Here is a 25189-nt window from a genome sequence, read left to right as displayed (position 1 = left end):
TGTACTTCGTAATGGCCCTTGATATTTAATGAGCCAAATTTTGAAACATTAAATTCTATCAGCTTAGTGTAACATGTTAGTGTGACTTATTTCTTACTTTTCGAAAAGAAAATACTCTGAATGGTACAAGGTGACTCTAAGGATGAGAGCGAAGAATGAGGAGAACCAGTGTTTTGACTTCCACCCGAGGAATCAAACTTGAAAGGTATTTTTGTTTTGGCTCTAAGATTGTTTTGCGGTATTAATAATTGATTGGTTGTCATTGTTGGTTGCTCAGTACCTTTGTTTGAGAGGTTCATGACGATATTCGAGGTTGTCACCTCAGCAGCACCAAAACTAGTTTGTGGTTGAGAGGCTTCTACTGTGGTCAGAATCCTTTCAGGTTCATCTTTTGTCTTCTTCTCATGTTCATCATCATCGTCATCCCATGATATTTGTGAATATCCTTTTGGATATAAATTTTCTTCCTCGTGATTAGTATTAAGGTTCGATGGCATTTCCATAGAAAAACCAATATCCAACAAGTCGCATGTATCTGAAATGTTTTCTGGCATCATTATCGTCGTGGTAGCAGTAGTTGAAGAACTTTGTTTCATCTTTTTAGACAAGGGTGTGACAATGTCATTTGTTTGCGAATGCTTATTCCTAGAGACAGAATGATTTTGTGAATCTCTTCTGCCTGCCACACTAGTAAAACTTCCAGTAAAGACCACATCTTCATCATCACTTGATAATTCTTGAACATAATGGTCGTCATGATCAAATTTTCGCTTATTTTCAGGAGGTGTATGATTCTTCTTGACATTGCTTGAGTGGATTGGCCGTGTATGTAAAATGATACTCTCCTCCTCATCCGATTCTAGCTCAATATTTTGTAAAATATCACTCTCGTCTACCATTATATTCTGTTCATCTCCACTGTGAGGAGACAATGAGAGTCTATATTCGTCATCATTGAATTCTTCATTCATTTCATTGATCTTCGTTTCTTTATGGTACATGTTTTTAGGCAACAGAATTTGTATTCCTGTGGTCTTGTCCACAAGTACCTTATCAATTTCTGCAGATTTTTTCCGTTTCAATTTGGGTATTGGAGAAACCTTGGGTGATGATGATTGAGCTACAACTCGATGATGAGCTGGTGATTGAGGTTGGTGTGTAGAGTTTTTTCGTAAGGGAGAAAAATGCAAATCGTCCAAAATATTGAGAGCTTCCAATGATGAGATGGATGTTGCAGAGGGAAAATGTCGTTTCGATGACGACGGCGATTTAGAAAATGACGACTCCAATGAAAGAATGGACGTATTCTTATCTGTCAATTTGTTGTTTGGTGGGTGATTAGTAGAAAAGATCATGTTGGTCAACAAATCTTGCGTGTTCTCGAAAACTGTCGTCCCTTGATGAGATGTCACTATACTTTGATTATTAAGTGTGGAGTCTGTCAAATCGACCACGTCACCATCATGGTTTTTTGTTCCTTTCGAAGAAGAAGAGCTTGGGAGGTTTGAGAATGGATTAAGAGTTTGAGTTGGAAGTGCATAGAGTTTGGTGGGTAGATTTCTGTGGGAAGGAGGAAAGGACTTTCGTTTACGTCCGGCAGCTGAAGTGTTTGGAGTCAGTAATTTTCCATTGGGTGTGATGAGATTGGTTCCAATACTTTTTTGCCTCGCTAAGGAATGAGCATTTGAGGAGACGCTCGTACTATTGCGATGGTCGATTAAATTTGTGCTTCTCTCCATGTGCGAGAGAACTGACCTAGGTATTACCACTTGCTTCATTGGTGTAACGTTGTCACACAAGTGCTTGACTTCGTCACGAAGTGATACATTGTCACCACGAGAAGAACTATATACAATCTTGGGTTTGACTTGTGTCACAAATTCTATCAGTTCCTTATACGAAGAGTGAAGAGAATATGGTACTCGATAAATCAATGGTGAGTCCGAATGCTTGACTTCTTTGAGTTGTTTCGTGGACCATCCGGATGGAATGATTCCCACAACTTTGGGATACGATTTTCTGTAGAACATGATAGAATTAAAACTAACTTCCTTCTTGGACTTGACAATGATACGACCTTTTTCAGGATTGTGAGTGAATAACTGGACAGGAATAATGTCATTCATACATTCCAACAGTTCTAATCGCTCTTCCGGAACTACGATTAAAGTTTCAAAAGTTTTTGCGAGAGCAATCAGCAACTCTTCCTTTCCCAAATGATCTACAGCTATCAAAATTCTAGTGTCCTCAGGAAGAGATTTGATGATTTGAATAATTTCTTGACCTGCCTCTTGTCGTGACGGAAAATCATAGACAGGATCAAGAAATGTGTCATCCAAATACAAGTGATCAATTTTCTTGTCTGTAAAACAGGGAGTTTGTAAAATTCTAGGGTCATATCTAAAATCTCCAGTAAAAAGGACAGTTCCAAAATAGCCCTCAAGTAAAAACATAATTCCTCCAAGACAGTGATTAGCATCTACAACATTTACTTGCATGTAGGAAGCATCACGATCATACGAATTGAAAGCTTGAATGGTCTTGTTTTGGATACTACTAGTAGTGACATTATTTTGTGAGAGTGAGTGGGCAGAATTTTGAGATGATAGCTTGGATTGTTGATCGGAATTGTTTGCTGCATTCGAAGTAGTACTAGCTTCAGATTGAGATGATGATGGCAATTGCTGTCTCGTTGGTGTTGCTGCTGAGGATGCATTTGAAATCTTGACCCAATATGAAGGATCCCTCCACACATTAATGTCACTATGAATATTGTTGCTTGTTGATGTGATGCCAGAACGAAAACCCAATGATGGATCCGATGATGATGATGCATGATCGTCATGATCGTGTGCTGTTTGATGATGATCCTGCAGTGGATTCGGAGGCACAAGAGGAATGTAATATGTGAGTCCCTCTTCCAAAGCAATCACTCTTTCGGGTTCTTGTAATTGAAACTTTTTCAACAACATTCGTTTTGTAATTTCACTGCAAAATATAATTCCGTTATTCCAACTCGGAGTAAGACCACCTGTATGGTCTGTATGAAGGTGAGTCAATAAATAAATAAAACATCCAGGAATGTATTTAAACTCGTCCACAATGATGGGAGTATTGGTTAATCGGACCATGATGTTGATGTAGGCCGGGAACTTGTTGTAATTAACAACAACAAAATATAAAATACAATCGCTCTCTTCCGATGGAATAGTTGGCCTGCAAAATTAATATAACATGGATTCACTCGATTGTTGGAGCAGCCACTGCTATTCGAAAAAACCGTTAACAATTTTTAGTATTTTTTTTTAAATAAAAAATCCTTGATTATCTGGAACTGTTCTTCCAGCACCAAAATCAGAATTTGTTGAGATCGACAAACGAAAATATTTGTCATTCAAAGACAACTTGATGCAGGTCCTCGCTAGCGAAATTCAGATTTCAAAATTTAAGAGTGAGACTTGGTTGTTGAACTAGAACGAACTATTGATGAAGATCAATTTAGAAATTTACAAAAAAATGCAAACAAAAGACTCTGTGGATGATCATCATCTCGGAAATGTCCGGTTTGAATTGGATATTTCTTTCATTTCAGCAGAGATGAACAATTCATCAGCATCATCATTCACGAACCATTCTCTAGAGCCAATGAAAAATAATTTATTATTTGAGAAATTAAGAGACCGAATGCGTCGGAGGCTCAATCCTGCACTCAGAAAAGTTCAACCATTCTCTTTCAATTTTACACAAGTGGAAGATGTCGCAATCACGAACGGGTTGCAACGAGGAAAGGAATGCTATGATCCTTTCGATGTAAAAATATCCTATAATCATCAGTGTATTTTAGTGAGTGCTCATGAAGCGCAGAGTATTCAAGTGTTTGATTTACAAACAAGAAAACTTCAATTTTCAATTTCTACTGGTTACTTGAATCCGTGTTATATGGCCATTGAGGAAAATTATAGCACTAGCTCTAAAAACAGAAAATATAGCGATGCATTGTTGTTAAATGAATGTGAATCGCATTATTGTAATGGTTATCTATGCAAGTATGATTTAGAGAGTTTGTTAGAACTACAACAAACCATGACCAATTCTCAATATAATCGCTCATGGATTTGGAAAGCTGATGGACTTGAATTTCCAGAACAAGCCATAGTCGTATATTCCATACATTCAGAGAACATGATCTATGTGTGTGATAGTGGAAGTACTTGTGTTCGAGTGATCAGTGCCAATTCTGGAACTACACTTTCTACGCTGTCATTTGAAACTCCTATTCATCATCCTTATGGACTACTTTTCACCAATCAAGGTGATTTATTGATAAGTCAAGGAAGCGAAGCCAATCGAATTGAACTCTTTCGAAAGAATGAAAATTCTGCGAATTGGAAATGTATCAAAACACTTCAAAACAAGGGCGCAGAAACATGTTTTGTCAATGCCTTTTATTTGCACCACGAGAAGGAGACGGATCACATCATTGTGAGTGCATGTGACGACAATGAATTACAAGTGTTCACAAATGATGGAACTTTTGTAAAATCATGCAAAATAGACACTCCATCATGGTCACCGATTGGAATTTGTTTGAATGAATTAACTGGAGAGCTCTACGTGTGTGGAAATAATCGTGCAGCCGTGCGAATTTATAAATAATTATTCTTGTGAGGGAATTGAATTTTACTCATTGGAAAACAATTTCATGCAGGTGAGTATAAGTGATATTCCAAATCACTTGTTAGCATATATAATTTTATGATATTCCCTTAAAATTAAGACACAGAAAATCCTTTTAAATATAATTTACATAAATCCATTTGGAATAATTAATGGAAAGAAGGACAAGTGTACATCATTCAATTAATCCATTTCATATATTTCTTTCAGTGTTCTTCTCCTAATGGTACCCCCCGTCATGTCCGCTAATTGTTTCAGGATTGCCATTTCAGCATCCGTCAAAGCTTCAAAAATAGTATTTACATCTTCCTCTTCATCGTCTAAGATGGGAGGTGTTGTTGGTAATGATGCATTTTCAAAATGAATCTCATTCATCATCGGGACAGTGCTGAGTGCTTGATCGCTCATGTGTGGTTGGATGAAATGTTTTTTAGTGTTTTTTTTTTTCAATTGTTGGAATTGTAATTATATTTGGCCAATATTTTCAAAGAGGGACTTCCAAGAGAGAATTCTCATGTGCAATTAAGCTTACTCTTAAATCTTTGAGAAAATAGCCACAGGTAAAAGAATTGTAAAAATAAATTTTGGTTGACCAGTTTTACAAAAAAAATGTCATCACAACCAAGCTCAAGCCACTCGATCAGCAACACCCACATGAAAACCCTCCACATTCATGAATGGCCATCGGGTTATCCATGGAAAGAATTACAACAACGAAAATCATCCATGTCATTAACGGAACAAGATTATCAACTCGGAGCAGAAACAAGACGCCAACTCTTACATGATCTCTATCATTTAGAACCCAATGGATTAAAACATGATCCACTCTTTCATTTCTTTTATGAACCTGAAATTATAATTCGGTTTAGTTCGGAATTAGTTCGGAATCAAGTCAAAGCAAAATTAGATGAATTACAAATTGGTTTTGTTGAATATAATTATCCAACACCGGAATCGCAATATGTGGAATTAGTGGCTCATACTGAAGTAATGGATCTTGTTGAAAAGCGAATTCATTGTTGTGGAGAGAATAAGGATGGAATTGTGATTCGAAATTTACCTTTATTTCTTAATATATTTCATGGACATAGTGTGGCTGCATTGGAAATGAATCGAGAAGATCATTTTCATTATATGGAACGTGTCATTCATACCATGTTTAATCCATTTGCATATACAAGAGATGAGGAAGGAAGAAAATTGGCGAAAATGGCAATTTTCAAGTCGGGACTGGAGGGTGTTGAGGATGTGTTGAATAATTTCGATCCTTGGAATTTGGGAGATTAGCGAATTTTGTGACGTCAATCTGAAACAACAACCTTATGAACAACAAGTTTATGTAAATATGTCACCATTGTTACCTAAATAAATAATTTATTTCTTCTTCTTTTGAATGTAGAATGGGTCATAACGCAGTAGTGACGGGGATACAGAGAATAGTAATGAGAGAAAATGTATCTGTACAAATGTATAATGATGATACAAGTTTCAAATGTTCCTAAAACAAATTCTAAATTACATGTGAAAATAAATACATCAAAAAAAGAATCGAGTCGATTCCAACACATTAATGTTTCAACAAGTGATACTTTTTCAATAAATCAGACATTCTCGATGGGGCACATGCATTTTGTAAGAATGGATGTTCCAATAACTCGGTAGCAGAAGCTCTCTCTGCTGGATCCTTGACCAAACATCTCGATAAAAAGTCACTGAAATTACTGGACCATCGATGAGGTTCTCTTAGAGTTGGAGGAGGTTGTGTCGCAATAATGAATAAAGCTCTCAACACGGGTAGTTCAATCAATGGAGGTTCTCCCTCAGCCATTTCCAATGCCATAATTCCCAAACTCCAAATGTCGACATTGGGTCCATATTCAATGGCTCGAATCACTTCAGGAGCCATCCAGTAAGGAGTTCCAACCTGTAAATTTCATATTAAAATTATTCATTAAAATTGTTCATTAAAATTGTTCATTAAAATTGTTCATTAAAATTATTCATTCATTATTAATTCAATCCATATCCAAGGAAAACAACAATGTCAAATGAGGATCCATAGAATATAGAATATATTCAAAATCATTAAAAACAAAAAACATACCGTAGATTTACGTTTCTCTTTTCGTGTCGTCAATTCCACACAAAATCCAAAATCTGCCAATTTCACTTCTCCTTTCGAATTTACAAGTACATTATCACTCTTAATATCACGATGCATCTTGTTACTATCGTGTAAATATTTCAAAGCTTTGAGACATTCTCTCAAGACATAGGCAATCTCATCCTCTCGAAGAATGGTCTTGTACAAGATATCTGTCAATTTTCCTCCATCCATAAATTCCATCGAAATCCACAAATGATGATCATGATGATACGCTCCCATATATTGTACAATGTTTGAATGTGAACACGATTCCATCATGGCCAATTCATTTTCCAGAGTTTCCAATTTGGTCGTTTGTTGAATTTCAATCTTTTTTACGGCACATTTGATATTGGATTTGATGTGAGTGCCGAGCATGACCACTCCTGTGCTGCCTTCATCGATGGGTTTGAGATGGGAGAAGATTTTAGTGGGATCTTCTTGTGAGATGAAATCTGGAAGTCGTTTTTTAGGTTTGGATGCTGAGGTTGGAATTTTGAGAGGAGCCAATGTTAAACCTCCATCAATGAACTGGTTTGAAGAATGTGATTGCAATGAAAATACATGGCAAATGGTGTCAACATTGCAAGTCACAAAAATTAAATATATCGAATTCAAGAGCATGTTCAATTTGTTTCGATAGATCATTTTGTGAAATATATCGTGTTGTGAAAGGTTAAGAAGTAATGGTCAATATTGGACACATCAATGAGTCATCATTGACTAAATTCATGAGCAACACAAAATACATACCCCTGCAATTCTTGCTGCATCTTCTTTGTGATTCATCACTTCATCAATGGTAATATCTCCCTTATTGACTCCCTTTTCAAGAATCTCTTTCCAAGTATCAGGTAATCCAGTAAATCCTCGTTCTGGATCGTAATCGACATGAATGTGATGTGTGAATTCTGTAGGTCGAGTTATCACGAGTCCAGAAAAACCTTCCTCTTCGTGAGAATGTGCACGGTCATGATGATCGTTCTCGTGTCCTAATTCAGGTATTAAATATGGTGCAATATCTTCTTCAGTCATTTTACGATAATTGTCATAGGAGTGAGCTTCACCGACCATGGTTCTCCATTGTTCAGGAACGCCTACGTTGCAAGAGGAGTGTTAAACATGTTCAAGAATGGACCATTTCAATGCGCAAATTGTGCATGACACGGCCCGAAGGAAAATACAGTACCATAAATGTGAAATAGGTAACACATGTCAAGTGTCATAGCGAAAAAGTCATAACGGTAACAAGATGTTGGGTCAAGTGAAACACACAGTATTATCATCATCATCATGATGGCATGAATTTTGAATATCCATGATTCAGGTATAGATGATATACAACATTCAACAATTTTCAAGCAGTAGTGTCCAAATACATGTTGTTAAATTAATAAATCAATAAACATGAATCCATATTGCAATAGTGCGTGCGTCACACAACGGTCATCACCATATTTCAATTCATTTCAAATGATATATCATCACTCTTCCATACAACAACTCACCTTTTAACACTCCTTGTTCCTCATCAATGGCAATATGTATTCCCCGTTTGAAATTTGTGGGTTTACTTATTTCAACATTGGCAATATCCATAGTAGCAATAGTACCGTTTGTTAAAAGCCCATTCGTCGATGTACTGCTTGCTCCTTGTTTTGAAATGACTTTCTCTTCCTTTTCATAGTGTTCGAGTAATTCATTTTCTTGTTCGGCACCATAACAGGAATGACAAAGCATGGAAACGAGTCGTGGACTCCTTGTAACGTTGAGAGGCATGTATAGGGGTTGAATTTGAATAGTAGTTTGGAATTGATTTGTATATGTAATAATAATATTATTGGCTGTTGTTGTAGCCTTGTTGTGATGATATGTGATGATCCAATAACTGTTCAATTAGATCGATTTTCGGTGTTGTTGTTGTTATAAATAGGATGAGGAGGAGGTTGAGTCTCAACGACACGGAGTGTGTGGTGTTCGTTTTTTATAACTGATGATGATGATTGATTCAATGACTCAACTCGGAGGAAACGTTGAGAACAATTTTAAAAACAACGTTGCAAGTAGCTACTACTAATAGTGGAAGAGAATGTAACAGTTACAACTGCTACTTTTACGAGGTAGATCAGTGTGATAATCGGGAGCTGGATCTAGTGTTTTTTTCAACCACCAATGATGATGATGATCCAAGACTTGTTGCAAAACGAAAAACTTTTTTTTTTCTGATGATGTTTGAGGATGAATGATTTTCAAATAAGGAATGAAAGATGAGGGTAGTGAGCGCGTGGTTGTGTGAGTGGTTAGAGGGTTTTTGAAAGATAGTTTCAAGTTTTAAAAAACAACAAGAAAATGGAATGAACAGAGAGTGTTGGACTCTATGAATTGTGTTTTGAAAAGTTTACTTTGTCGTCATCATTAAGAAAATACAATCTTGGTTTATCTCTAAACAGTTGACGTTTCGGTCATTGGATTTTCCTTGAAGAGGAACAAAATATGTTTTTCACTTGTTAGATCCTGAGCTTTGTTTCAATGACCAGAAGCACCTTAGGTCGTATTGACAAACCATCTGACAAGTTTATGAACACAACAACTTCAATATTATGAACAGTAATACATTATTTCATCTATTTTGCATATTCGCTCAATCAAGACCCAAAAACAAGGAGATGAAAATCTCAACTTGGTTTTATCTCTCAATATTGAGTTGAAACAAACTTCAGGTTGTATGTTAAAGTGTTAATGTTATATTCGACCTCTACTTCTCTTACTTTTCATGTAACCATCTTTTTGAATGTTGAGGAGAGACGGCATCCCAATGGTTATGTGCTGTGACCTGTGTGTGTTTTGTTTTCCATTGTTCCAAGAGAATGAATAATAAAAGGAATGAATCAAGTACAAATTTGGAATTGGCTCTACAATAAAAAATTCCTCAACAACCACCATCTCTCGTGCTCCAGGATGCCTCGCTCCAACGTTTCTCGTTCCTCGCGTGCTCATTCCATGATCGAGCAGCCATTGCATCATCATCAGGGAGAGGATGTTTCCTCAGAAATGTTGTTGGCTGATTTGATGAATAGCAAAAAGAAGCAAAAACCAAAACTATCATCAGCTGTTAATGCAGCAAATACGTTTTTAGAGGATAGCAATCTAGCGGCAGATACCATGAGTGAGACTGGCTCATCGTGTTCGGCTTCAACTACAAGTCTAACTAAGGATCTGACAAAAACATTGAGGAGTAAGTAATTACTGTTGTGAGTTTTATTAGAATTCATCATGTAATAACGTAATTACCTCGCTCACAATATAATTGGGCCAATCCAAACAACTTTGTATGACTCTTTGATACAATTCAACCCAACAACATCCTCAAATCCCTCGCATTTACAATGAAATTGTATTCAAACATCCATCAAATGTATACAACAACATTGATTCTTTCATCATTCGTTCCTCGGTATCTCAACTCACTTCTAATGATGCCATCTTTGCTCAACAACAAATTCTCTCTCATGTCTTCTCTCCAACCATTCCTTATTATCTCCCTTTCAACTCCTCATTCTAATAATACATCATCGGTGTCCTCAACACCATTCACAAACACTACCTCAATATAATACATTCATCATGCTGAATCTAACTACAATGAAAACCAAATACATCACCTTGAAAAAACGCTAGTGAGTGAATTGGAACTCAAAATCTTGCTTGAGGAATTTAGAAATGCCAGTAACGAAGAAGGACTGCTCGAGAAGGAAAACTTCTTTCGTGTAGTCAAGACCACGCTCTCTCAAAAATTTGATATTCAAAATTCAATGCCAGCATTTCATAGAATTTATGAAGCATTTGACTTGGACGGAAATGGTGCCATTGATTTTGTTGAACTTGCAACGGGATTGAGTACCTTATTATATGGAGAAGAAAAAGATATTCTCAGATGTAAGTATAACAATGAGTGTTATGATCTAATGCTGTTGGCTCTGTTTTTGTGTCACGGACGACATCTTTGATTGCCTTTCTTCATCTAGTTGTTTTTGGTCTAATTGACGTGAATAATGACGGATCAGTCCAACAAGAAGAAATGATTGATTTCTTTAGAAAGTTTTTCAGTAAGTATAAATACCAAGCTTGTCTCTTTTGTATTCATACTGCAATTCTTATTATTGCGAGCAGTTGGTCAAGCTAAAATGAATGGATACAAACTCACAGCTCAAAGATGGAAGACTCTGGAAGATTATCTGAGTAGAACTTTTACATCTACTGATTTGGATCAGAATGGAACAATAGAGTTTGACGAATTTGTTCAAGCTGTCGATGACCCAGATTCACCTCTTGGAATGCTGTTTTTGTATTTCCATAGCCAGCATTAAACCTGTACATAAATTTGTTGTTTCACTATCATGTCAATTCTCGTTTCAATTTCCTCAAAATGAATGGTACGAGTTGTCAATAAGTTAAAATTTTGTTTTATGTAGCTATAATTAAACAGAATAGCAATAAAACACAATGTATGCATGAACCATGTGTTCACTATTGATCTTTCTTTTCCATCGTGGAAGTGGCTGTCTTTTTCTTGCCAAACAAGACACTCAACAAGCCCTTTGATATTAAATAATACCAATACGTGTTGAGAGCTGTAATGAGTATGTAATTGAAGATGCACACAAAAGGCACTGCAAACGGTGCTTTTGCAAGATCTGGCCAGAATAAGGTCATCGGATTTTTAGCCCACGGAAATTTTTGAATCAAGCGAGACAAATTTCAGAAAAAAAGTCATGAACATATTTCTCTTGCGTTCCAACTAACATACGAAGACTTACCTTCCCAATTGTACATGATGTACATGAAAGTAAATGGAACTAAAGGCATTCTCACCAAAGACCAGCTTAACCACAACAAAAATCCAAACACACTGTAAATTGGTTTGTCCTTCATTCCGCTTTCATACAGGAACCATCTTTGACTGTGATCATGTGTGATTAGGAACAACAATAGTAATCATTGAGGAGATATTGGATTTGGTGGAGTAATCATATCACCAATGTGTGATACCGCAATAGTAATAATAATCGAACATTTGACACTATATGCCTTTCATCTCATGATGTAAAACTTACTTGACGAACGGAGTTGTTGCCTCGGTCAATGTGAACAACAAGGCAAAGAAGGAGAAATTTTCATAACTCAAAATCAAGCCCCATCCTGGTCATGTGTGTGAATTTTTAGGATTGTCAACCACATGAATGATTTGATTATTGTTCATCGTTTAGAAATATGAACCGTAATATGACCATTTGGATCAAATTCAACAATAATATTTTGAAGAACAACCAAATCAAAATGAGACATTATGCAATTCAGAAATGATATATACATCATCACGGAGTTGAAACAACCACACAACTACTACTCACCAACAATTCCAAAGAAATGATGCAATACCAATCCGATGCCTCCCAACTCTTTGTAAAATAACAACATGAAAACCAAGTCATACGTAAAGTAGCCAATGGTATATTGCAAAGTCAAGTAGCCAGCTTCATAATCAAAACAACTTGCAACAACGTCCCATCTCTTATAACACTCGGCAGTCATGATGATGGCCCATAAAGCTCCTCCAAACGATATAATTGCATGAACGTTGGAAACAAGCCTAGATACCCAATTAATCTTCTTCGGAAAAGTCATGGAACGGAACGTTGAGGATAACACTGAACTCATTCCGTAAAATACAAAAACAAGGAATGTATGAAAAATAATAGAGCCCACCATAGTCATGATGGCATGTTGTGGATAGGCCTTTAGAGCATAGTTTTCATTGGAGAAGAATGAGGAAAGCATTGATGATGATGATCGGAAATTGGTTTCACCTAGCACACTCGAAGACATTTTTTCTGTTTTGAAAATTCCAGAAGGCGAGAGACATTGAGAAGTTCATCAAGGTCTCATCGTCATCGACGACAACATAAGGACCTTCCAGAATGCAATGTCATTATGATCTTTATTTGATCTATGATAGAGAGGTATGAAGGGTTGGTACTTTGAATATCCCAATTGGGTATAACATGAAAAAAATGGAGCTTCATCGTTTGAGGTTTTCTTCACCCATCTCTCCGAGCTGTGATGATGACGAGGAAGAGAATCACCCCGTACAGCCTCAATCCACTTCATCATATATAACAACACCGATAGTATCGTCCTCAATGATGAGTAGTAGACGAGCAGCACAACAATCAACCTCAATAACATCACCCTTAATTGGGCGAGCGGACGGAGGATCTAGTAGGCAATCACAGCCTTACTCAACAACAACAAGTCATATTAGTAGTAGTAGTAGTAGTGGTAGTACTATCACAGTTGCGAGCAATGGTAATAGCTCAACTCAGCCTTCTTCTGCCATCAATGCTAGTAGTACAACAACAGCCATCAGTGGTTCTCGCGAGTATGAAGGAGCTACAAAATTGACACTATTGGACAAGTTAAAGCTGAGAGCCTTGGCTCGTAGCAACAATAAGCGTACCTCAACTCAGTATAATCAAGTCGAAGACAACGATGATTTACCAATGGGTCCTGTGGAGCTGACATCTTCAAGCAACATTACCACCACAGCAAACGAGGATGATATGGCATTGCCATCAAATCACACGATCACCATCAACACTCCGAGCAAAACCTCTTCATCCTCTCTTCTCATGGAAGAAATCATCGATTCGTCATTATCATTTAGCACGCCTGTATCATATTCTCGTAATATATTTCCCAATTCTTCGAAAGTTTCCAATAGCACCATCAGCACAACTGCTACTGGCAGTAGAAGATCCAATTCAACTCCTCCCAAATGTACAAGTACACCTTCAACTAGTCGTGTGGAAGGCTCGTCAAACCATACCTCTTCAATTTCAGATCGTTCATTTCGATCATCTTCAGATGCCAATAACACAACACAACCATCAACTTACAATTTACAGGTCAATACGGGTAGTACAGGTACATGTTTACAGAGCTCCCCAAAGTCACCATCCAGTCCCTCCACTGACACTCTCTCTTCTATCAGCATTTTTAACAAGTCTTTTGAGGCAGAAGATGCCATTTTATCGTCACATGAAACACAATCCTTGAAATGCATTGAAGTGGGGATTCCAGAAAAACAGTTAACAACCAACTTTGTACTCATTGATCAAAAGGATATGGGAAATACCATTGACACGTTAAGGATCAATGCAGAAAATATTGAAGAGGATTTGAGAATGATACGCTCTCAATTTGCCAAGTTCCAAGAAAAATGTACGTTCTTTTTTGAGAGGGTCATTGATTTGCAACAATTAATTTAATACTATGCTTAATTTTGGATATATTGTACTAATTTTCAGTGAATGAGAAAGTGGTCAACATTCACAAATCATTGGATTTGTTTTGTGGCTCGTCAGATTTTGCTGTCGACTCGGAAAAATCGTAAGTTGATATTATTATTCCAAATTTTTAACGCTATCGACGTGATGCCTCTCGTTAACCACTAAAGTAAATGGAAATTCAAACGAAAAGAAGATTTTCTAGTGCTTCTGGAAACATTCACACGCAATGAGCGGTTAGAAGATTTGTACAATTTGTTGAAAGTGTATAGAGCTGGGTTAAAACAAAATGTTTTTGATTATACAGACGTATATTTGAGGAGTTGTGTAGAAAAGAGTGCGAAAACATTCGAACACAAACTTAAATTTTTACAAGATTTAGAATCAACAGAAACAGAAGTTTCATCATTTCTTAACAATATTTATGAAAATATTGAGCTCGTTATTGTAGAGGCGGAGCAACGAAAGAACATTGACGATCATGTCAAAGCTTTAGAGAAGAACGAAACAACTTATAACAATTGTCTTAAGCATTATTCGGAAACCTTTGGCAAAGAAACATCATGCAAGGTGAATAAGATAAGGACCCTACTCGATGAAAGCCATTCATTGATGGAGCTATTAACCATAGTATTGAGCGACCTGGCCAGAGAATCATTTTTTGAAGTGGAGATATTCAAGAGGAAAATTTCTTCTGATCAAGTTAGACTTGTAAAAACTACACAATATTTAATCAATATTATGCAGCATGCGTATGAAACAAAGAAAAATATCAAAGATGCAATTTTCAAAAAGGACATTGAACAAGTAAGGCACTATGTACTTCGAATGGCAAAGGAGTTGCCTTCTCCAGGCGTTGAAAATATTTTCCTTAAATCCTCGCTTCGACATGCACACATATTTTTGGAACAAAATTCAGAATTGCCTGAATTGGAGACAGAGATGGATGATAAGGAAAAGAGAAAACGAGAAGTAATTGAGAGAATCAAAAACATCATTGAAAAGTCAGACAATTTTAGTGCCGAAAAGCAGAACAAGTTTACACAATTACTCTTAAAATCTGGGATCAGAGATGCAACCGTGCTCAAGGAGCTTCGTTTGGCGTGGGAGGAGAAAAAGACGAAACTTAATGAAAATAGAATTTGTAAAATGCTCGAGAAATACATTGAAGAGGAACAAATTTCAAGTATCGAGACATTGCTTGAATCTAAAGATTGTTTTGAGCCAATTACAGAAGAGCTAAGAGTTCTTAAGAGAAAAGCAAGAATTCTTATTTCAAGGAAAAAACTACACATGGAAGGTTCCTCTGAAGAAAACATATCAAAACAATATGACGATCATTTTATCGATGACAAGGCCTGTGGCAACAGTTCTAAATTCGATAATGCCGATACCATTGAGAAATCAGCCCATAATTTTTCCACACGCCTAACGAAAGTTATTGACACGAGAAATTTATCTCATCTTGATTTACTTGAACAAGAGTTTGTTCAATACGTGGATGACCATGAAGTGTCGCTGTTGTGGGACAAGGTGTGTACCTTAAAGGAGCAACAAGAAAAGGCCATTCACCAAATGAATGTAATAATACTGAGCGGTAATAGTGACTACAAGCAAATAATGAACACTCTGTCACAACTGAGAGAGTATTTGTCCCGAGAACAATATGATAATTTTTTAAGACGGTGGAGAAAACACCGTGTGGAGCTTTTTGAAAGCGAAATCAACATCGCTCTCCAAGAAGACAATGAGCAAGAAATGCTCCGGCTCTGTGTTTATTTCAAATCTAACAAAGGAACTATTTTTGAAAGGAATGACACACTGTCGGAGTTGGTGGACTCATTGCACAAGCGGGCTGGCAGTATTTCTGAATGCAGAAAAGAATTACAAGAGGCAATCGAACGAAGAGAGCAGAAAGAAATTGAAACAGCAATCATTAAGGCACGCCGATTCAAGTCCTTACGTGAGGAGATTTTCCAAGCAGAAAACATATTGAATACGATTAGTGAAGAGTTTAACGATTTATACATGTTAGAACGAGCCATGAAATCGAAAAATCCGCTCGTACTGAGGAGATGCCTTCAAAATGAAAACACTGCTCACAACTCTTCCGATAGACTACACACTCTTCGCCAGCAAGCCAATACGCTCTTGGATGAACTGGAACGTGAGTACCAACTTGTGGAGGATTTGGAATCACTTGTTCAAAGTAAGGACATGGATAAAATTCTTGACTTGAGAGAGAAATGCCAACATCTTCGACACATATCTGCGGAACAGGTGTTGAACGAGTGTGATAACTTGATCAGACAGTGTAATGAGAGCGTACTGTATGTACGTAATTATATTTCGGGCACATACTGTACAAAGAAAGAGCTGGAGGATTATTTGAGAAGTAAAACCATTTCCAAACAAGATAAGATGTTACTACGTCAGGAATGGACACGCAGCACAAGTAAGAAGATGATGGACGATCTGATTCACGATAGTCAGCTGTGCAACATCCTCAGCCTTCAGAAAACCATAGACCATACCAAAGATTTTCTTTCAGACATTGGAGAAGAACCTCATTTTGAAAATAAGGATATTTTATTAATCAAACTGCAACAAGCTCAAGAATTAATGACACAATTAGAGTCGTTGAAAAATGTACTGTCTACTGAGATATTGAATGATCAAAATTTGGAAAGTATCAAGAAGGCCATACAAAAGGCGTCCGAAATGAATTGCCTCGAAGAAGAACGTACAACAGCCCAAAACAGGGTCCAGTTATTCATGTATGCAAGACAAATACTTGACAATCCAAGACCTGTATTGAAAGATGTTGATAACATCTTGCAACAAGCGCACTCTTGGCAAACATTGGATGGCACGACGTGGAAATCACTTTGCTCGCTTAAGCAGCGGTTGACTGATGAAGAGCTGTTGAAGCAAGACATCGAAAAAGCATTGCACGACAAGGACATTTTTTCTCTTCAATATTGTCGTGAGAGAGGAAAATATTCTAACCTCTTGGAGGAGTATCGAAAGCAAATCGATCTGGTACTTGCACAGCAAAAACATGCCAAGGAAGACCTATTGGCCCTCACAAAACGATTTGTTGAATTGAAGCACATCGATGAAAAGGAGTATCTCAAGTTCAAAGATGTTCTTCCTGAGAAAGATATTAACGCACTAAAAGAGATGGCGTTGAAAATATGTCAGCAAAATCAAGAACAGGAACAATTAACGAATATCATGGAAAACGAAATTAAGGAACAAATTCAAGAGCATGAAAATCAATTGCAATCATTGAAAACCATCTTGGAAGAGAAGCAGCGAGAAAAGGAGTGTATTCTTGAGTCCAGCACGTCATTGGATCTCGAGATTCAACGGTTGAACCAAGAATGCGAATCTCTAAAACAAAAAGCATTGGAAGCCACTCTAAAAAGAAATCACATTGAGCAGCTGAAATTAGAAAATATACGCCTATTGCAAGAACAGCACGATAGAATTCGAGATACTGAACAACAATTAACACATCAAGAGGATGAAATTTTGGTTAATAGCAAACGTATTGAGGATCAAGTCATAAAAATCAGAGAGTACGAAAAAGAGCATGAGAACGTGCAAAAGCAAATGACGTCTCTGAAAGACGAATTTCTGTCAATTCAAGCTAATTTGGATATTGTCATAAAACAGCTTCAAAACGAGAAGTCTAGTATGGATATTCTTAGAGAGGAATTGAAGCACAAGGAGCTGGAGGTGATATCGCAGAAAAATGAAAAGAACACACTCATGGAATGTGTTGCACAATTACAAAAAACAAGTAACCGTTTGAATGAAGAATTGAGCAATCTCTTATTGGAAAAAGAAACCTTACGTAATGAGGAAATTAATACCAGGAAACAGTTAGAATCAATCCAAGCTATTTGTGCTATCCAATTACAAGATATTGACATGCTGAAAAATGAAATTAGAAGGTTGGAAAAAGAGAGGACAAACATGGACTTGGAGAAAGAGGCTTTGAATTTAGAGCTTAAAAACTGCTTTGAAAGTTTGTCTGCAATACAAAACTCCATGGAGCTACAGCGGCATCAACTGGAAGATTTGAGGGAAAAGACTCATGCTAGAAGCACAGAGTGTATGGAATTGGAAGCATTAATTCAACAAGAGCAGCTGGCTCTTAATGACAAGCAACTGTCACTGCAAGAACACTTGAAACAACGAGAGAAGCTAGAAGAATTACGAAACTCAGAGGAACAAAAGCTCACTGAAGAGATCAAGCTTTGTGAAATATTGCATCAAGAGGTGTTACAATTAGAACAGATTCGCAATGAAAAGGAAGAGCAGGCAAGGGTAAGACAACAAGAAAAGTACAACCTGGAGCAAGCGTTGAAATCCAATCTAGAAGAGAGATTTGAAGAGGAGAATGTACAAATCAACTCACTTAAAGAACAATGTAAGAAACAAGAGGAGGAACGACTGTTCTTGGAGCAGTTACTCAGAGACGAAATTCAACGGATTGAAAACCAGAAAATACTGAACGAAAAGACTCTTAAAGACTTAAATAACCAAGCGTCTAGATTACAAGTAGATATTCATAACCAAACCGCTAAAATTAATGAGCTTCAACACTCCCTTACTCTCAAAGAAAAAGAGGTATCAGTATTGGAAGAACGTCATGCAAAACTATTGGAACAGTTGACCAATCTCCAACAATTGATACAAAAAGAGGATGAAGAATTCAAAAACACTCAGGAAAGTATTTCTATGCAAAAAGAGTCTAATCAGAGTGTTATTCAAACACTCAAGAAGCAACTAGAGGAAGAAGAGAATTATTTGTATGAAGTAACAGATCTGATACAGAAAAAAGCCCAAGAAAATAGTGTGTTGAGAAATGAACTTACCCTTCTCAAAGAGCAGCATTTGGATTTAGAAACACTTCATAGAGAACAATTAGCGATCAAGGAAGAATATCAGAAACTTGACATTCTCAAACGTGAGCTAGCTCAAAAGGAGACAGAAAAGAACCAAATAGAAGTCGAGATGGAGTACATTTCTCAACAACGAAAGCAACTAGAAAGCATAAAGACAAAGGAAATGGAAGAGTTAAAACAATATCAAACACAACTATCGGACAAGCTGATTGCAGAAGAAATGAAAGTCAAACAATTGGAAGAAATGATTAAGACGAAAGAATCTCAGAAAGAGTTACAGACTGAAAAGCTCTACAAGAGAGAGACGGAATTGCTTTTTGAATTGGAAAACAAATATAAGGAGCAGGAAGAAAAACTGAAATTGCTTGAAATTCAAGAGAAAATGAAGCTACAAGATGAGGAAGACCGACTTGTCAGAATACAAGAAGCATTGAAACTTAAAGTGGCAGAAAGAGAAAATCTAGAGCTAGAACTAGCTCAGGAAACGAACAAGACATCACAATTATTAGAACAACAGCAACGAGATAACGCTGAAAAACAAGATCTTCTCCACAATTTATCTCAAACTCATCGCGTACTAGAAGAGCAACATGACCACATGACGACATCAATTAAGAGCTTGGAATTGGCCTTAAACCAAAAGCAACAAGAAAGGCATGATTTGGAAGAATTGTTGCGAAAAGAGCAATCCACACTTGAAGCAGAACGCAAGCAACTAACCGAATCAGAGCAGCAAAAGAGCGTACATCAAGAGAAGTTGAAAGCATTACAGCAAGAACATGCCACCCTTACATCTCTTATTAAAAAAGAAGAAACAGTGCTGAGAGTTGAGAAGGAGAATTTGAAGAGGCTGCAAAACGATATTCAAACTCTTCAGAGAAAACAATCTCAATTGGAGGAGGAAGTAAAACAACGGAAATCTATAATGACCAGCGAGGCAACAGAGCAAGCGAATGGTCCACTTGACAGCAATTCTGAGAGAGTTCCAAATGATTCCAATGTCGAAGTCGTCACGACGAATAACGTCAAGATTACAGATGAATCTCCACAATCATCAACAGAAGTGACGACTGCATTCAAATCTCCATCAATGGTATCCGAAGAAAAGAGCGTGCCACCCGAAAAAAAGAAAGCCATTCTCCCAAGTAAGGTCAACAAAAAGCCAACCCCAGCCCCAATTGAAATTATTGACTCACTTTTGACGGATCTTCACAAAAAAGGCATCAATGATGAATTTCCACAAGATGACAAGAAGCACTATATTCTACCTCTCAATTATGATCCTCTCATTGTGATGGTACAGCAATATGCATGCATTTTATGCGACAAGTGCATTATGGGAAAGGGAGATTTGTCTCGATTTTACCACATGGTATTTCCCAAGTTGTTAGAGAGCTTGGCTTCTCACATCAAATCCGAACAACATGACATGGAAGCGCAACAGAGGTACAAAAAACTTTTTACCAAATTGAGGCACGTTAAAAAAACCTTCTCTGAATTTGAACATGTGAAAACCTTGGAGGCCTCAAAGGAATATGCAACCTTGTCACTTCTCTTTATATTTTATGCATTTATTTATGGAGTATTTTCGAAAGAGTTTTGGGATTATTATTGTTCTGCCGTGGATTTTTTGAAGGAGCATTATGAAAGCTCATCAAGTCTCCTCATGAACGCGGATTCACGTGAGGATTTACTATTTTTGGTGAAGAAACAATCAAAATTCAAATGTATACTCTCTGATTTCGAGACTGTTGCGGACCATCAAAAGGAAGTTGCAGAGCTATTACTTGTGGATCATCATAATTGTCATCAATGCTTATCCATGCCTCCATTGGAAAGACTGAAAGGAGTACTCTATGAAATTCGGCAAGTTTGTTTCAGGAATAGTAGTAGTGGTGGTGATAGCATGAGTGGACAGAATTCTCAAGCCATATCTGAATTGCTTCAACTTAAATTTACTGCTAGCTTGTTATCTACATATGAGATTGGTTTCAGACAATTCAAATTCTTTGGTCGATATTTCTTTTGGGATTATTTAAAGTTTTATCTTGAAAAGGTTGCTACCAAGCAGAGCTCGAATGAAACCTCGACTTTGATTCAAGAATTGTATCAACATGCTAATGAGAGGCTGACTTTACTCGTATCCAAAGAACCAAATGATTTAAAGTTTGCCTTATTTGTGAGCATGGCTATCAATAAGAGAAAACTCGAAGAGATTTTCACACCTCTGTTTACCAATCCTCAAATAGCTGAATATTTTTCGGAGGACGCGATTGTACGCTCTGACAAGGTGAAAGATGTGCTTTGGGTGCTTGCTCAGATTGATTCTTTCACCACTCTACCAACCATCGACATTTCACAAATGAACAATATGCATTTTGATTATGCAAAGGGAGCTTGGATTGGAATGCAATAGTACTATATCATGCCAACAATCATTAAAAGTTAGATTCAAGATAAGAGCATAATTTATTCGTTGATATTTCTCTCAAGCAAAAAGTCACACAATTTCTTATCCATTTGACAAATGTGAGTTAATAACCAGTCAGTTAAGAAGTTGAATAAGTCTAATGAAAAGAGGAATGTAAACATAAAGAATTTAGCAAAAGAACATACCTTGACCAATATTATCCACTGTCATGTTAATAAAATCGGTTCTTAAATTGAAGATGGTCTTGACAAAAAGTTCATGTTTTTCTTTGTGAGCTTGTTCGTCCTCCTCCACATAGTGATACTTTTGCATCAGGTCTTCCTCCTTCTTAAAGTGAAAATCTGTATACTCTACCAAGTTGTCGAACACGCTTCCAATTTCATATCTCATGTGACCATCTTTTACGGCCTCTGCTAGTTCATTGATAAGCTTAACCAATACTTTATGTTGCTCATCAATAATATGAACTCCGAGAGCATAACCTGGTTTCCATGGCATGGCAATGTCGGCTCCGAATAATAAATCTGTTATGGTGTGTCATAGTTGATGAAAAATCTTATTAACAACAACACCTTACTTACCCTTATCTGAGTGGAAAACAAATTCTGGAATATCATCAATATTTGCTTTCTTGCGTCCAAGTAACGTGGTTTGAGGTCTAGGTTTCTCAACGGGTTCGGAAGACGAGCCGTTTTCCTCTCCGTTTGGCTGAGTGGTCGTTTCTGCTTTGCTTTGATCCATTGATTCGGTATTCTTTGGTTGTTCCTGTTTTGGATTTTCCTTAACTTGTTCTTTTGAGGGCTGCTTGGCAACTTCTACTGGCTTTTTGGAATCAGCCGAGTTCTTGTTATTTTCAGAGGCCTTTTGATCATTCATACTTTTATCCACACTACTCCTCACGCCATTGTTACGATTGTTCGCATTTGATGATTTATCAATACTCTTACGTGAGTCGGTGCTCTTTCGTACGTCTGTGTCCTTTTTCGTTGAGGACTTTCTTCCAACCGATAGTGCTGAACCCATTATTGGTGAGGATGGTTATATCTTATACGCGGAATGATTTATATTTACAGGAAACAAAATGATGATCTTATTCAGAACTCTTGAGAAACGGATTTTTTGGTCTAACTCTGATGAAGTTGTACAATTAAGAGAAAAGAAGCCTAATGTATTACTGATGATGATGATATCCAGTGGTTGAACAGAGATAATACTTGGGATTTTAGCCGAGCGATGATTCTCCCAAGTGTAACCGTCAAAGGTAACTGATGCAACAACAATTTTTTTTTGTAAGAGATTTTTTGTACTTGGCGCCAAAACGGTCCAAATCGTAACACTCTTCCGAAAGAGTCACCAAACCCTCAAATTTAGAAATGTATTATTCCATTACTCGAACTTGAACCATCAGGGTACCGACTGTCATTAGTGATCTGACCTTAACGATGAAGAGATTGGATCCGCGTGGGGATTGTTTCAACCTGAATCGGAGGGAATTTGAGGATTGGAATTTTATCTTTGAAATTCCGTCCTAAGGAAATTGCCTGGAATTTATGCGAAATTATTACATACGCAAAATACTCCTCTCATCAACTCCATGATGGAATGTGTTGATTTGTTCTCTCAACAATAAAAATCAAATAACGATGACGAACACGTCCTCCTCCTCATCGGATAGAGCTACATCAACAGAAGTATTATCAGTAGAACCACTCGACATGGGTTCATCCAATCATCATCATCATCAGGATCATCCTATTCATCCAACGATCGTTAGAGAAACTCGGTCCGATAGCTCTGCTTCCACGACATCATCCAGTAGTACCACCACTTCAACTACCCTCCTCTCTTCATCATTGGCCAATAAATCCTACTCGGATTTGGTCGTTATGGAATTGAATGGTGTTGTTTCTTCAACCACCGATAATGCTTCAAGTATACATCATCATCATGATGAAAAAGTTCATCATCATCTTCCAACTGCCAATATTATCATCCATTCTACTCAACCTCCCAACAATCAAGAGAATCAGGATTTCCCAAAAAAGAAAATGGAAGAAGGAGAACAACTCCTAAGCTCTCTCTCCAAAATTAGTACCACGAAACAAAAGCCTCACCTCGATAATCAATTTGCACATACTCAAGTGTGTGTTTGTCCTGAACCGTTGTGGTCACAGATCCGAGCCGATGTTGGTGTGATTATTGATAATGATCCTGGTGTGATATTTTGTGTGACAATATTTTGTCGTATGAAACCAATGGTTACCGAAAATGCACATGGCTTAATTAACAATTTCTTTTATTTAACATTAACAATTTCTTTTGGGATATTCTTTTCTAATTACACGAATATTTATCTCATTATTACAATATGCTCTTTATTTTATTGCACTATTGTATTTTCTTTTATATTTTCAACAATGAATTGTTGTGTTTAATGGAAATACTAAAATTGAAATGAATTCGAAAAATCCAATTACCCTTTCATTCATCAGGAGTGGTCATTGGAGAAACAGCAATTGTAGGAAATTATTGTACATTATATCAAGGCGTCACACTTGGCGGAACATCTACCACGAAAGGCAAAAGGCATCCAACCCTGGGTGACAATGTGCTTGTCGGCTCCGGTGCCAAAGTATTGGGAAATATTGTCATTGGGTCCAACGTAAAAATTGGTGCAGGCTCTGTGGTTGTCAAAGATGCTCCCAGTGATTGTACACTCGTGGGAGTTCCTGCAAGATGTATTAAGGATAAGAAGCCAACTGTAAATACCAACAACTCGAATAATGAGACTATGACTGCGACATTGTCAAATGGAGAGCAGACACTTCATACTGAAATGGATGCATCATCTTCTACAAGGATGGAGTCGGGAGCAAATTTGTCAACTATCTCCAATGGTGATCAACAACCCTCAATAGTAGAAAACCTTAATGATGGTTTGTTGAATGGGCACAACACCGCTGTAACAAGTACTTCCTCCTCATCTCAAGGTCATCATCCAAAGAATTTAAGTATTGACACCAAACATGCTCCACCTGCAACCACCACTGCAACGGATGAACAACACAAAAATTTCAACACAGGTGTCATGTCACCCACGACGGTCATTAATTTCATGTTAAATGCATTTACTAAACAACAAGAAAAGAAGAATATTGATGCAGGATCAACCGTCTACCAATACGACGATATTGATGCTCAAGCCATTCGTGCCTTATATTTGAGAGAGAAGAGATTGGAACAAGAACTTGAACGTTTAAAGAAAAAACTGAAATTAGCTGGTATTTTTGGAGACAGTAGTGAGGATGAGGAAGGAGGAGGAGACGAGAATCAGCAGAAGTCGAAACACTCCATCACATCCTTAAAGAAGAGTTCTAGAAAAAAACAAGTGGCCACTAGTAGTGCAAAGAATGACACGACCACAACTCTTGGTTCTAATAATGATGTTGCATTGACAGCTGAATTAGCACTCGTGCCATCCGACGCGTCTCGTGAACCATGGACCTCATCCTCAACACCAACAGGTGCATTGGTGGGTTCCAACAACAGTGGCGATTATATTCATCAAATTGCAGAAAACGAAGAAGAATGTTTTAAGGTCTTATTTGAAAGTACTGGTTCGGTGGAGCTCGTCGACGGTGGAGGTATTTAAGACGACACCATCTTG

At 37.2% G+C, this 25189-nt stretch overlaps 9 protein-coding genes across 9 annotated transcripts; 5 read left to right on the top strand and 4 right to left on the bottom strand.

The window, feature by feature from the left end:
• Positions 1-86: 86 nt before the first annotated feature.
• C9374_008285 (uncharacterized protein) lies at positions 87-3131 on the bottom strand (the record flags this gene model as incomplete). The annotated part of the gene is made up of 1 exon (XM_044698344.1): positions 87-3131. One exon carries the CDS (start codon positions 3129-3131, stop codon positions 87-89), a length of 3045 nt encoding a protein of 1014 aa, XP_044545908.1.
• Positions 3132-3516: 385 nt separating this feature from the next.
• Positions 3517-4656, top strand: C9374_008284 (uncharacterized protein; the record flags this gene model as incomplete). Its single annotated transcript, XM_044698343.1, has 1 exon — positions 3517-4656. One exon carries the CDS (start codon positions 3517-3519, stop codon positions 4654-4656), a length of 1140 nt encoding a protein of 379 aa, XP_044545907.1.
• A 630-nt stretch (positions 4657-5286) lies between these two features.
• Positions 5287-5967, top strand: C9374_008283 (uncharacterized protein; the record flags this gene model as incomplete). The annotated part of the gene is made up of 1 exon (XM_044698342.1): positions 5287-5967. One exon carries the CDS (start codon positions 5287-5289, stop codon positions 5965-5967), a length of 681 nt encoding a protein of 226 aa, XP_044545906.1.
• Positions 5968-6247: 280 nt separating this feature from the next.
• On the bottom strand, positions 6248-8566 carry C9374_008282 (uncharacterized protein; the record flags this gene model as incomplete). Its single annotated transcript, XM_044698341.1, has 4 exons — positions 6248-6604; positions 6785-7357; positions 7580-7923; positions 8335-8566. The coding sequence occupies 4 exons, from the start codon at positions 8564-8566 to the stop codon at positions 6248-6250; spliced, it is 1506 nt and encodes a 501-aa protein (XP_044545905.1).
• Positions 8567-9784: 1218 nt separating this feature from the next.
• Positions 9785-11193, top strand: C9374_008281 (uncharacterized protein; the record flags this gene model as incomplete). Its single annotated transcript, XM_044698340.1, has 4 exons — positions 9785-10061; positions 10505-10762; positions 10852-10932; positions 10997-11193. The coding sequence occupies 4 exons, from the start codon at positions 9785-9787 to the stop codon at positions 11191-11193; spliced, it is 813 nt and encodes a 270-aa protein (XP_044545904.1).
• Positions 11194-11353: 160 nt separating this feature from the next.
• C9374_008280 (uncharacterized protein) lies at positions 11354-12712 on the bottom strand (the record flags this gene model as incomplete). The annotated part of the gene is made up of 4 exons (XM_044698339.1): positions 11354-11520; positions 11644-11786; positions 11941-12025; positions 12238-12712. The coding sequence occupies 4 exons, from the start codon at positions 12710-12712 to the stop codon at positions 11354-11356; spliced, it is 870 nt and encodes a 289-aa protein (XP_044545903.1).
• A 185-nt stretch (positions 12713-12897) lies between these two features.
• Positions 12898-21507, top strand: C9374_008279 (uncharacterized protein; the record flags this gene model as incomplete). The annotated part of the gene is made up of 3 exons (XM_044698337.1): positions 12898-14107; positions 14194-14275; positions 14343-21507. 3 exons carry the CDS (start codon positions 12898-12900, stop codon positions 21505-21507), a joined length of 8457 nt encoding a protein of 2818 aa, XP_044545902.1.
• Positions 21508-21560: 53 nt separating this feature from the next.
• On the bottom strand, positions 21561-22545 carry C9374_008278 (uncharacterized protein; the record flags this gene model as incomplete). Its single annotated transcript, XM_044698336.1, has 3 exons — positions 21561-21658; positions 21708-22046; positions 22104-22545. 3 exons carry the CDS (start codon positions 22543-22545, stop codon positions 21561-21563), a joined length of 879 nt encoding a protein of 292 aa, XP_044545901.1.
• A 620-nt stretch (positions 22546-23165) lies between these two features.
• C9374_008277 (uncharacterized protein) lies at positions 23166-25174 on the top strand (the record flags this gene model as incomplete). Its single annotated transcript, XM_044698335.1, has 2 exons — positions 23166-23736; positions 24015-25174. The coding sequence occupies 2 exons, from the start codon at positions 23166-23168 to the stop codon at positions 25172-25174; spliced, it is 1731 nt and encodes a 576-aa protein (XP_044545900.1).
• Between the last annotated feature and the right edge of the window lie 15 nt (positions 25175-25189).

The sequence above is a fragment of the Naegleria lovaniensis genome, assembly GCF_003324165.1.
Source record: "Naegleria lovaniensis strain ATCC 30569 chromosome Unknown tig033, whole genome shotgun sequence".
Lineage (NCBI taxonomy): Eukaryota > Heterolobosea > Eutetramitea > Acrasida > Naegleriidae > Naegleria > Naegleria lovaniensis.
Note: the sequence above shows the minus strand (reverse complement) of the source record. Positions and strands in the feature narration are given on the sequence as shown.